At 37.8% G+C, this 14500-nt stretch overlaps 1 protein-coding gene across 2 annotated transcripts in view; it reads right to left on the bottom strand.

Moving 5' to 3' along the window:
- LOC123759039 (mitochondrial glycine transporter) overlaps window positions 1-14500 on the bottom strand; it is a 29064-nt gene that overhangs the window by 1068 nt on the left and 13496 nt on the right. The window contains exons 1-6 of one of the 2 annotated variants that reach the window (XM_045743787.2): window positions 12296-12717; window positions 8406-8518; window positions 1562-1649; window positions 1011-1187; window positions 620-788; window positions 169-428 (exon numbers count right to left, since the gene is read on the bottom strand). In XM_045743787.2, the coding sequence (XP_045599743.1) occupies window positions 169-428; window positions 620-788; window positions 1011-1187; window positions 1562-1649; window positions 8406-8518; window positions 12296-12379 (891 nt within the window). In that variant the 5' untranslated portion in view covers window positions 12380-12717. Of the gene's footprint in view, window positions 1-168; window positions 429-619; window positions 789-1010; window positions 1188-1561; window positions 1650-8405; window positions 8519-12295; window positions 12718-14500 lie in introns of those variants that run through there. The other variant, XM_045743788.2, reaches the window with a different exon arrangement.

The following is a 14500-nucleotide window of genomic DNA, read 5'->3' as shown; positions in this document are numbered from 1 at the left end:
AAAAAAATTGGTATCTATACAAGTGATACACACTGAAAATCCAATAATCACTTGTGACATTTGATAGTAATATTTGAAGTTTACAATATTTAAAAATTCTTTACTAAAAAGGTTACTACAGTATCTCAGACTACCAATTCAAATCTTTACTAAATTTGACAGCCTTACCTGCTCATACACAGTCCATGCCATGGCTGCCATAAGAGTACGTCGGAGCATGCGAGGGACCAGCCCTTTAAAGTACCCCTGTGGACCATACTTCTTCTTGACATACCAGACAGCCTGATAGAAGGAAGTGAACTTGTCTGGGTAAAGCTGCATCTTGGTTTTAATGACATCAAAGGGCTGCGTGACAGTTGATGCCATAAGTCCAGCCAGCACTCCACATGTGAAGTGAACCGGGGGAGCCATTTTGCCTTCCATGTATACTGTAAACAATTTATTTTAATTAATTAACTGTCACTTGTCCAATAGAATCCATTTGTATACAGTATTATAATTCAGTTATTAAGCTTACCAAGTGATGTGGGAAATCAACTTTGTATTAGAAAAGGATTTATTACATTTTTAAATGATAAAAGTCCTAAAAACTTTGTACGGTAATTATAAGCAAACTTACACTGTGGAACTCGCTTCTTTGTTTGTGTATAAAACATGAGATAGAGCCCAGAAAAGGGTGCATCACGGAGAAGTGTGGGAACCAGGCCACAAGTCAGACCCCTGGCACCCTCTTTTCTGTAGATCGAACACATGGCCTCACGTATACTACCATAGCTGTATACGCCACTCTGTAAAAACGGGGATTTTTTTTAATATCCAAGAATATTAAGAAGCTCCATCACCAAGTAGGAAACCAGGGCCATGATATTTTATGTAATATAAGGAAAATTACTTATCATTCACTGATAGACTACTACAGCTTTATCTGATAACCAAGCATTCATTACATAATGGCTAAGCTTGACCAAAGAGCTCAAAAAACAACTTAGTAATATCAATGTTGTTCCTACCTCATATCTGGTCTTTATGACCGTGATTGGGATCATAGTGACCCCAGTAATGGTACGAGCCATTGCCCCAAGCATGATTGCCTCCAAAGGCCCTGGTTGACCCTCGCAGTAGGTGGTCTTCAGCCAATGCAGTGATGAAAAATACAGGCCTACACCTGGCACACAACGGAAGATGCTCTGAAATTATTTGTAAACATTAGGTTCATAACCCACCAAGATAAGGTCATTATCAGAAAAAAGCACTAGGCCATTATGATGACAGTACTGTATAGTACTTGGGAGGGATATGAGGATAAGGATTTAGGATAGATAATGTTAAGGAATGGTGCCCAACCTCTTTGACTGTCGAGGATTGAACGCCGACCTGCAAGAAGCAAGACTGTCGATACATTGTCCAGTCCAAGTGGTTGGGCTCCAAGTAATACTGTATTTAATATGATTCATGTCACAAATTCAGTTACAATAATGTAATTTTTAATACAATTTTAAATGCAAAGGCTACTCTGCAGACAAATATTTATCTGTTTTAAGGGATATCTTGGAACACTTACAGGAGTCATGCCCTTCCACAATCCAAACAGGCGCTCATTGCGAACCACTTTACCAACTGTGGCTAACATGCCAACTGAACCACCAGATCTGAAAAAGAAATTTAAAGTAGAATCAGAAATTTTCAACTTGTACAATATAAATTAATCACTCTTTTGTATGGACTTTTTAAGGTATTATCCTTCAAATTATTACACAGTATTAAAATATTGTCGCCCTCACGGGAAAACATAGGGTGCATATTGGTGATTTGTTGATCAAGGCATATCATTGGTCAGTTTAACAATTATATACCTAGCAGATGTCACCAATGTATTTATGTTGTATTTTTTAAGCTTGCCTTGGCGACTAATAAAACATTTTTATTCTCAGAAATACTCAGTTTACACCGATTCCACTTCAAGCGTCAAGAAGTCAAGATGCCCTATTAATGTAAAAACGACACTACAACAATTACCAACTAGATACCAATGGCTTTGCAAGAATGCAATGCTCAGAACACCAATGGCATGTACTCTTACAACCTAATATACCTTCTTGTATACTGTGTATATATATAAATACAAAAATAAAAATTACTACTGCACACTAGAGTACATGACCAATGTCAAATTGTTGTCAACATGCACTAGCACTGCAGTCTGAAGTTGGGTTTCTTGTCTTAAAAGCAATCCAGAGTAATATTATATAATGGCCTATTTATGAGGCATTAATACACTACCATATCAACTATCATGGAGCAGACTGACATAGAATAGCACCCTGGGAGCCACCAGCCACTGAAAGTTGCCTAGTGAGCAAGAGCAGTAGTCACCAAAACTCTGGTATTAATCAAACCTCCAATATCGAGAAAAAATGGTTATTTGGCTGTACAGTACACATCTCTGATGCACCTTATTAGAACTAATGTGTCAAAGCATACAAGACCTTTAAAAAAAAAAAAAAAAAAAAAAAAAAAAAGTATCCACTGTGAAAAAAAGTTAAAATGTAAAGGGTCAAAAGTTTATCCCAGGATTAAGTTGACTCATACAGTACCAGGAAAGGTCAAGGGCCTCTGGACCAACAACACGGCAAACCCAATGACTGGGCTGATGAAGACCTACATAATGCTGAACAAATTAAGCTATTGTTGTTGTTTAAGATTCGCTACTTGGGACAAAGAGTTCCAAGCAGCACTGGCTATGGTGAGCCCGTAGTTCTCCTTTGTGTTCAATACAGACCACTTCTTTGATAAGGCCAACAAAACTCACAATGAGTAAAAGAATTAATCTCAAGCCATAATGTAGAACAAAACAAGCAGTGTAACTGTATACCCGTGGAATCGCCTACACACTTAAGTATTAAATGAAGTCAACCCACCTACTGAAGTAAAATCCAGACTAGCACTGAAGTTTATAAATTCAGCTGGAAATATCTTTCAAGATTTATGAGAATTGCTGCTCCCTAAAGCATCTAAATTTAAATTACTAACAATACTGGAGAGTTGCCAATATATAAATGTAATTGAATAAAAATTATTAAAAAAAAATATATATATATATACCAAAAATTAAGCTTAGGTATACACAACAATGTGTTGCTACCCTTTTCTGTATGAAAGACTAGAGTCAATCAAAATCTGGCCACAAGTTTATTTAATATTCCCATCTCAACTAGAAAGGATTTTTGTGGCAGTACTTTTTGAAGGAAAATTCAAATCTAAAAATTGTCCTAATAATGTTAAAACTTTAAACTTTAAAAATTATCCTAATAATCTGTTAATTGTTATCATTAGTGAAATATTTAAACAATGCAAATACAGTGACAAGTTTAATTTTACTTGTGCAAACTTATGTTCTAAATGCAATCCATATACTGTATTTTTTTTTAAAGTTTAATTATGAAAGTTAAAATATTTCTATCTTTCCAATGACGCCAGATAAATTACTAGTAATATTAGTTGTAAAGTTAAAAATATATATATTCTGTACAGTATATATAGTAGTACTGTATAGGGTCTTGAAGTTCCAGCAGTACTGTTGGGTTCATTCTACAATATCTATTATCATGATTCGAATCTCTGTGGCAGAACAGAAATGGTTTACCACGTTTCTATCAACTTATGCCTCTGTTAAACTAGCAGTAAATAGGTATCCAGGAGTTTGTCATCTGTTGTGGGGTTGCATCCTGGGGAGGTGTATACACCATAGTTCCCAAACAAAATTAATCAAATATTCGCGTACAATGTTAGACACAAATCTAAAAACATTAAAAGTAAACCGGAAAATGCTCCCTAATTTGTTTATTGTGAACCCTAGACTCATATGGTCGTTAGAAATCACATGAAACTCAGATTATTTTTTTTTTTTTTTTTTGCACCGAGGCGGGTATTTTCTCTCCTTATTCCATGTATGACTATCCTGCGAGATAGGAATATTAGATGAACTTATAACTAGTTTTTGATCTACACAAATCTTCATAAAGAATAGGGTAGCAGCACATTGCTGTGTATATCTAAGCTTGTTAATTAAAAAAAATACCAACCGCAAAAGTAAATGAAAGCTACATAACATGAATTTCTTTGCAAATAAATCATTGGCAAAATGTCTACCATACAAGAAAGTCACAACTTGGCAAGAAGCTGTATTCCTATTTTTAAAAGTGCGCACATACACAGTACTACATAATTATAATAGTGAGAGCCGCGGTGGCGGGAGGCTGGCGGGAGGCTGGAGCGAGGGTAGCAGCGGGACCCTGTGCGAGGTCAGTCTGGCGGATGGTGCGGGGGAAGGAGGACGGCTCTGTGCCTGTGTGCTAGCCAGCGAACGCATAAGGCAATTTAATGAGAAAAAAATCTAAACTTCAGGCTTAGCTAAATGAATTGTGGGGTTCAGTCCCCGAGCCCATTATGTGCCTCTGTAACCATTTAAACTACCGCCCACAAGATGGGTATGGGGTGCATAATAAATTAACTAAACTAAAACTTCAGGGTGACCTTAAATGTTTGAGGCATAATCGGCTCCGGAACCAAATTCCATGATTAAGTGAGAGTTATTCCCATTACTGGGTTAGAGGATTTCCTATGTGCATAGCCCATCAGTCTAATGTAACCATACTGTATACGCGATAATTAACTGGTTATATCCAAAACCTCAGCTTAATTAAATTAAACCAACCTGCTTAAGTATGCAGAGTTTTGAAACCGATTTTATTCCTATAATATTTTGTTTCTGAAATTGTGAGGTTCAGTTCCTGATCTCATTCAAGTTCAAGTATGTTTAGTGAGACAAGAAAATACATCTCAAAGGGCTAGATTAGCTTAGGCTATCTGTACCCCCGTCCCCCCCCCCCTCCTGATCTCATTACGTTCCTCTGCTCCTACATGCTCAGTGGATGGGGATATTGGACATATTAAATAAATGACCAATTATCAAATAAGCATTAAGCCAGTATGGTTTAACGTCATAAATAAAAATGGTTTTCCTTTTAATATAGAACATCTGCAGTACAATTTATACAATTTTATTTTCTCATTTGTAATTATATGCACGTATAAAACTAGTTTCTTTAATGTAATAATATAACGATAAATCTTAAAACAATTACATCCAGTTACATAAATATTGGTTCATACATACTTGTATTCGATAATTTAGTTAAGCAAAAATTCAACCGTTTAGAAATATCAATGCATACGACTAACAGTGAACCAATTGTGTATCGTTACACAATTACGTAACTACTAGTACGCTCTTAGCAACAAAGAGAGAGAGATCCCCACCACCTTCAAGTCAACTCGCATTCCATCCTATCAAATACGGGTAGAGTGGAGATAGGTAGCACCGACTGGTCGAGGCGTTTGACGAAACCTATCTCCAGGCGTAGCCAACATCCACCGACGTCAACTACAACCTGCCTGTTTAATACTTATGTACAGCAACAAATAATGAGCCAATACCATCATTCGATAATATACCAGCCGGTTATTTACTGTAAATCAAACTAAACTATATCTGACGCTTATAACTGCATTATTAGGGTTATGTGGCGCGAGGCTGGAGCGAGGGTTGGAGAGGGACCCTGTGCGAGGTCAGCCAGGCAGCCAGCCACCACACAACGGGCTCCCCCGTAGCCGCCGCCGCCGCCGCCACTCCCGCTCTGCCCAACATCAATTCATGACCTTATTATTATTAACATCTTTATTGACAAAATTAATTACAATTTTGCCACAATATTAGGACGAAAATGAAACAGAGATGCCAAGCAGGGAAATTGCAAGAAACAAAAAGAAAATATAATTTTTTGTTTAAAAGCGAGCGAGGCCGAAGTTAATATGGACAAACACGCACAATTCCTCCCATACATCCCTGCCTCCCCCCCCACAATCCTTCCATACAATATATCCCCCCAACAATCCCCTCCCATACAATATCTCCCCCCCCAACAATTCCCTCCCATACAATCTCCCTCCCCCAACAATCCCCTCCCATACAATCTTCCCCCAACAATTCCCTCCCATACAATCTTCCCCCAACAATTCCCTCCCATACAATCTTCCCCCAACAATTCCCTCCCATACAATCTTCTCCAACAATTCCCTCCGATACAATCTTCCCCCAACAATTCCCTCCCATACAATCTTCCCCCAACAATTCCCTCCCATACAATCTTCCCCCAACAATTCCCTGCCATACAATCTTCCCCCAACAATTCCCTCCCATTCAATCTTCGCCCCAACAATCCCCTGCCATACAATCTTCCCCCCCAACAATCCCCTGCCATACAATCTCCTCCCAACAATCCCTTTCCATACAATCTCCCCCCCCCTCTACACAGCCAGTTGCGCATTATGCCAAACTGACATTGCCGGTTATAAGGTCAATCTTGCCCTTCCTTCTAGGTGTACGATTGGTTACCTTATCCAATGGACGCGACAACTGCCTCATCTCCAGGTTTTCTCTTGTGTATTTCCTGTCTTATTACGAGAATTTTACCCTTTATTAAGACAATTTTTTTTTTTAACTTTTGGATACACAACTTTCTCTAATTTCACGGAACACATCCCCTATTAATATCCATGTTAATCTAAATGTCCTCAAACCTACATATATGCAAGATTATATGGAGGGGACATTTTCAACTATTACCATGTTCTGCCAACATATCATAATAGATCATTGTCATATATGACGCCACTACTTATGCTTCTTGTTAGTACAAAATAGTCTTGTCGGGCAGTTTTTTTAACTATTTTGAAAGTTAATAGTTAACCCATATATAGGCCGTCGAGATATATTGGAGTTTGAATTAAAGTACTGTACAATAAGTATTTCGAATCTTATTTGAGGCGAGCGTATCTTTAATAAGGTGGCTGATGTACGATAGTGAGCGGGCGTGCACGCCCAGGGGGTGGCGACAGTGTGTCTAGCAAGCCAACCCTCCCACCAGGCCCCTGGAAATATTGGTCCTTTTAACCTAACAACTAGAACACACATTCTTAACATTTATACCATTTTTTTTTTAAGATCTTTGGCCAAAACGAAAACATTAGTCATGTATATAGTCGTAGTGGCTTGGCACTTTTCCATGATAATTCCCCTCTTCCCAATTATGCTAGTAATATTACCCTTAAAAACACTATCTTTAATATTAAAGTGTAATGAGTTACCTTTATGCGCAAGTCAAATTTAACTAATAATCTGCGGATTCAACATTACTATCTTAGTATAACATTATAAGTAATTAATGTTAAGAATAAAGCTTCAGTGAAGTTCCAAAATCAAGCAACTACTATACATCAGAACTCTGAAAATATATACAGTACAGTACTTGACAACGCGCTCGCATAGCAACCAACTAGCAGGCCTCCCCAGTGACCTCCAAACAGGTACACCTTCATTTAGTCCAATATCAATGAAAACATGCAACTAATACATACAATTTGAGCCTTGTCATGAATACTGCAATCAGACATAACATTTTATACATAAAATTTAAACTAGATTCTTCAATCATTGCCGAGCAATAAAAGTATCAGGCCATCGACCCTGTACCAAAAATACTGCCTGGAGAGAGAAGCAATGATACAAAAAGTACTAGGCTTTGTACTAATACTGTATTTGTAAATTTTATGCAATTCATTAAGGAAACTTCAGCGAATGATCAGACCTTTGTAAACGAACTTCATTGTAAGACCCAGCATTTTCAAACTTTACTTTGTTCAGACTAATTACACTAACAATTTTTGTTGTTAGTGCGCTAGTATTATTTTCTGATAACTTGTCAAAAAACTATAAAATTCATATTATTCCCTTCAATTCTGCTTTGACCTTTGTCTCAGGAAGCTTAGGGAAGACGGTCTTTGGCAAGCTCAAACCAAATTGAGGGGAATATAATTATTTTATACTTTGGAGGTGTAATCTCCAAACTTACTACCTTGAAAAAAATATTGTTGTTGCTAAACAAACGGTAACAATCTTACACAATAATAGTTATCGTCCTCACCCGTAAGACAATGTGTGGCATGATTGGCTATGGTGGCACAGGACATTTTAGCGGGTCACAGTGGAGGCGTAGTGGTGCAAATTAAGGTCTAGAGAGCGCCTGTCCAAGTTTAATGCGCTTTGGCACATCACGATATTGCAAAATTAACCTGGTTACACGTAAAGGCCTAATACTTTACATCATAATTGTCTAAATTTTGGGGTCATTTGTTACCAGGAAGGAGTAGATAAGCTATAAATTGCTTTTCCCAATCGCCCACTATGCAACGCCGGTTTATAAATTATATATGCAATGTCTACCGTATTTACTATTTTTTATAGCTTATCTAACTTACAAATAATAGCAAAACCATAAAATACTCACGGTATGGCGATGGTAGTCTGGAGGCGAGTCTTCACCAGATCGAGTGGCTGGAACAGGATGGTAGAACAGGTCCCCGAGAAAGACCCAGCCACGAAAGACTTCACCAACGGCGACTGTTAACCAAATAATTCTTTATTAACCAAGCACGTAAATATGATACAGATAATGCAATATGCATCTTATTCGCACATCTCGTCCATTATGCATTTAATTCACATTTCAATGCTTCGTTACATTCCTGCCACACAATCAAAGCTGGCGGCCACAGACGGTTATAACACTTTAGTTATAAAATATATCGATCTTTCGTTACCATTATTAAAGAAACTTTTTTTTTTTACATGGACAACAGCCATGAATAGTTATTTGGATACAATGTATGTTTGGACAATGTAGTAAGTGTATTTCAAACTCAAGACATTTAACCATAAACTAGATTGTCCTGTATACATACAGGACATTACTATATTTTATATATACATTTTTGAGTGTCAGACCATGAAGGAAGAACTGAAACGGGAATTTCCTCAAGTACTTTCGTATTTAATTTAATAATACATCTTCAGAAGGGCGATTATTAAATACGAAGGTACGTAAGGAAATTCCTGTTTCAATTCTTCCTTAGTGGTCTAACACTCACATTTTTCATCACGTGTTGATTTTCGTGATTTACACACAATACATTTTAATAAAGTTAAAATATAAGACTATCCAAATTTACTGAAAACTTGTAATGTCTTAATGCACTAAAATGATTAAACTCTTTAAATATGATAAAGAAAGCCAAGTGAAGAAAACATTGTATAGCTTCAAGGTCACAGCACCCCTAGTTGTAGCTCCTCTTTACACTTAGTATGGGGTGAGAGGGAAGCATGACTATGCCCTTATTGAACACAAAACTGATAAGGATGAGAGGAACATTGTAATTAATCTCTCACAATGCCAAATATATTACATTACCATATTAATGGTAATAGTTGTTTTCTAGAACTGTGACATTAATATAAAAAGATCCGAGCCATTTGAACTTTCGAAGCTTACAAATTTTATACACATTAATTATAATACATTGTATAAAGGATTAAATATTTTCCGAATGTATAAGCTAAGATGCCCACTGAACACCTACCACGAAGACATTATTTAATGTCATGCCAAACGGCTATAGCATGTACCTTTAATAACGGTTCCTTGACAAACTTATTACATCACTAATAACTGAAGTGACAAGGATAAGAGTTAGAACTTCTAAATAAACGAAAGTTAACATTACACATTTATTTCCTGCCAGGCAAGCATATATATTTATATTAACAATACCTAGTGTGCTACAACCTATTATGATGAAGAATGTAAAAACTATTGTATAAATAAAATAAAAATGTACCAAACACTATCTTCTATAGTACTATGATCTTTAGCGTCAAGGGTACCCTTGACGTGAGGCGGTAGACCAATCAGAAACTGCGCCGAAGACCGGCCCACCGAGTTAGCCAATCCCCAACGGTGGCGCGTTATTTTTTATTGCAGGGTTGCCATATAGCAGTAAATATATTTTACGTATACATTTTATTCCCAATATCTTCTTATTTACTTAAATGCAATATTAATACTGTTGTAATGTATGAATATAAGGTAACCTGATAATGCTTATTAAACCTAAAATCCACGTTTTATCTTGCATGCAAAATATGGATTTGTTGCGTCATTTAATTCTCAAGAGGCGGGAAGCTTATCTAGTCCCCACTTACTCTACTACGGACCTTCCCAGAATGTAATGCACACTCAAAGCGTTATGAAACTAATAGCATTACTACTAAAGATGATTATGTTCTAGACCCCCCCCTCCCCATACCACTGATTTAATGATTAACAATCTTGCACCCTATTACCCAAATTAACTTTCTCCAACCTTTTATCTTCATTTCCCCACTGACCAACCCATATACAGTTATTCTACATTCTAATTCATAGAATACCTTAGACTGCTTTATTTAAGGAATGGAGCGCGTCAAGACTTACAGCCAGTAACAGAGTTAATCTCTTCCTCGACATGCCCACATATCTAACCTTTAAGACTATTTATAGCCCATAAATGAAAAATTAGAGTCCGAGGTATTAAAAGAATAATACCTCTGACGAGCCAACATGTGATAAGTGGCAGCGAGAGTGCACTGCATCACCCGCTTTGAACTGGTTTACGGTGGCTGGCTACCTGATTCAGCCTTGAGGCTACAAGAGGGGAGTTTACTATTTAATAAATACATATGGTGTTATTGCAATATATGCAGATTATTAAGCCAGTAAATATGTAACCTTGATTACTATGTAGAGAAACTTTCTGTAGTACAAAATTATTGTAGTATTACGCCCAGTGTCTAGTCAAGTGAGCATACATAGAGAAATCCTTCATTTTCTTATTTCATACTTGCAAGGGTGATTTGATTAGCCCAGAGTACAAAAATCAAAGTTTTATATAAACACTAATGAATACCTACGGAAACAATACAATTTGTTTCCTTAAAATGCTTAGCGTGTTACGCACTGTAACTGTTTAAAAGAAATTATACAATTTGATTAAGATGGTATGCAACGAGCACCGAGCCTTCAACTTTAGGAACCAAATGGCATATACAGCTCCTGGGGTGCAGAAGGGAAGCTGGGGAGGGGATTGAACTGGTTGTTACTCCAATCACCCACGCTCCCCATGCCTGGAGCACGCGTTGCCAGAGCCGCTGGCATGGTTACGTAACTTTGTAACCATGTTGTGTATGGAGCATGATGACAGTAGTTGATCTTGCCATGGTAATTTTGTTTTGTATTTGGATCTTGCTTGGCGAGTTTTGTATGATACACGAGAACTATTTCCGCCTAGATTAAACATGCTTACCAATTGCTAGGCCAGGGGGCTGAGTAGATATATTCAAGGCGAAAATTAGTCAAGTTTCAGTACTAGAGGAAAACACTAGTCAAAATTATACAAACAAAAGAACCTATGCCATTTTCAATGGGGGCGAAGGAAATCGCTTTTTCAAACAAGAATATAGCACAAGTTGGCGCTGGTATAGACCTTTTTAACAGGATGATACAATTAAATTTCTTTATTATGCACCCCATACCCATCCCGTGGGCGGTGGTGTAAAGGATGACAGAGGCACATAGTCGGCTCAGGAACTGAACCCTCTAGTTCGTTTAACTAAGCAAATAATTTTTGACGCTAGTTACACAATTATTAATGTTATATATACATGTACATATATATACATGTACATATATATACATGTACATATATATACATGTACATATATATACATACATGTACATATATATACATACATGTACATATATATACATGTATGTATACATATTTAATCGCCTACACAAATCAATAACCTTTTTTATCACAAGTGATTCAACAAGAGGCTCACAAGTCGCTATACAAGGCAGGATAATACGAAATGGACAATCTCTCGTGTTGGACACCAATAAAATCGGTAGAAATGTTAGCTATAATTAGCTTTCTGGCACGCTACCTTACTGCACTTCTCTACATCCTTAAAACACCGAGGAAACCCAAACTCAATCCGGCACAAACTTGAGACTAAATATAATGCAAAAGTTAATAACCTACACGTTCCATACAATGTCTAATTATTATGATAACACACTAGTGTCCCTGCATGGTGTATAATCATGTTTACTAACAATCTGAAGGATATAAATGTTTATATCCCCCCTTGCCTATAATCTTAGTTACCAAACCAATTTAGTACACAAGTTTATGGGTGAGCAGTAAAATAATTCCAGCAACTGACTACCTCTGCAGATCAAGTCCGGCGACTGTTTTTAACACTTCCCTCACGTCCAAAAATAAAACAAATATCGCTTACCATGGTAACAGCATCAAGACGAGCCATAGTTTCAGTCTTGACAAGTAGCACACGCTCTTTCTTCTCTGTTGCTCCACTGGGCATTTGACTATATGCCTGTACTTGCCTTTGGAGACGCTCGTTTTCAAGAGGCCACTATGTCCCTCAGAACTGGGCTATATCACTGTTTTATACACAAACGCAGAGCAATGTCTCACCGAACTCGAGTATCAGAGTAGTCTGAATAATATATCTCGTTCACACGAACAGAGATGTGCACATTTTCAGATATGGTCGAAACCACCATGGTAAACCATTAATGTGAACAGTGAACAACAGATCTATTTTGAGGGCAGAGCGCTGGAGACGTAAGCGTGCAGACCAAAGGCTGGAGATGTAGTAGTAGTGTGAGCGTGTACCGGCAGGTGTAGGGAGAGTGGGGCGGCCAGCCAAGCCCGCCTGGGATATATAAGTGCAGACACCCGGCAACTCTAACCATCACGCATTCACATACACCTCCAGCAGTATTAATCGCAGCTTTATGTGGCTTTAGCTGCTACGTTGTATATTGTAACGGCATTTCAGGTCATTTAAATTTAGTTAAAGTTTTAGATATATTAAGCTTGATATAATATGTGGTATTGCAGACAAACTTCAAACTCCCGCATGCGCTTTCTCGCCATTCCTACATTTATCTTCTCCACAGAAAACGGGACTTCTCTACTATCGATTTTGAATACAAAACAGAAACAAATTATATTTTAACTTATTCTTCCTTCGTTATGGCCATTAATTATAGCGTACTCATAACATTTAGGGATTAAAATATACTCATTGCAAAGTGTAAAGAACACTAATTTAAAAATGTATGCTCTATGGTTCAGTTTGTAATGCAGCCTCAACTAAGAAGGAATCCTTACAGGTTATATAAGAAAATTAATATTGTAAAAAAATAAATTATGAAGTAAGGTTTTTAAGAAAACAACATTTATAAAGGGTATATAAATTTTAAGGTGTAGGCCTACATCTCAGTGTACTAATGGGTTAGTAGGCTTACCTACTAGTAGGCCTACTAACACAACTAGGTGAGTACAACAAATAGGTGAGTACTGAGAAGTACTCATCTCACTGAGAACTTTTCATGTAAGTGTAAAATCACTAATTCGAATTTATATAATGATAAATATGCTGTAAATTTTTTATTTACATGTCTCCCTTTCCAGGTAACCATGTTTATTTAATCTACATGGTTACTTTAGCTTAGGCCAAATGGTTATAAAAGTTGTTATTGACGTACGTAAATTTTCTTGTGTTGCGAGCACTGACTGTTTAGTGCGTCACCCACGAGGTAACGGTGCAAGTGTTTCTGTATCATGCGATCTTTGTCTGTTACGGGTTTTTTCTAATACTACATTTCCGTTACACTTTAACTTAAGGTATGTAACCTAATCAGAAAATGTTTTATTTTATCCTCATTAAATACATACATAAAATGCGTGGATAGGGTCTCCAGAAATGGACCAGAGCATGGTTATCGCACAGTTAACAGGTCAGCATAAATGGAGCCAATTTTTTTTTAATTTTAAAGAAACTTCAATCAGAGGTTGGATATATACATAGCGAGAAGGGTTGGGTATTACTTCCTCACACGACCTATTCACCATAGAGCAGACTAGTAAATAATGACACTCCACTGGTAGTAGTCTCAACATTTGTATACAACAGCTGCAGTATACAGTATACCCAAGGTTTCCAGTTGCTCCTTTTCTGATGGTCTGCCATTTCACGCCAGTTGTTGGGCAAGCAAAGTAACCCCAGGTCACACGCCGGTGTGGGCCATACGAGGCTACATCCAGCTTAATTCGCAAGCCAGGGTGTGACACATTCTAGGCTACCCTCAGCCCAGATGATACACCCAGGTGTGGGGCACATACGAGGCTACCCTCAGCCCAGGTGTGGGGCTCATACGAGACTACCCTCAGCCCAGATTACACGCACAGGTGTGGGGCACATACGAGGCTACCCTCAGCCCAGGTGTGGGGCTCATACGAGACTACCCTCAGCCCAGATTACACGCACAGGTGTGGGGCACATACGAGGCTACCCTCAGCCCAGATATCACGGCCAGGTGTGGGGCACATACGAGACTACATCCATCCCAGATCATACGCCAGAATGTGGGGCATACAAGGTTACATCCAGACCAGATCACACGCCGGTTGTGGG

The sequence above is a fragment of the Procambarus clarkii genome, chromosome 15 (assembly GCF_040958095.1).
Source record: "Procambarus clarkii isolate CNS0578487 chromosome 15, FALCON_Pclarkii_2.0, whole genome shotgun sequence".
In the NCBI taxonomy this organism is placed as follows: Eukaryota; Metazoa; Arthropoda; class Malacostraca; order Decapoda; family Cambaridae; genus Procambarus; species Procambarus clarkii.
This window is presented reverse-complemented; position numbering and strand designations above follow the sequence as displayed.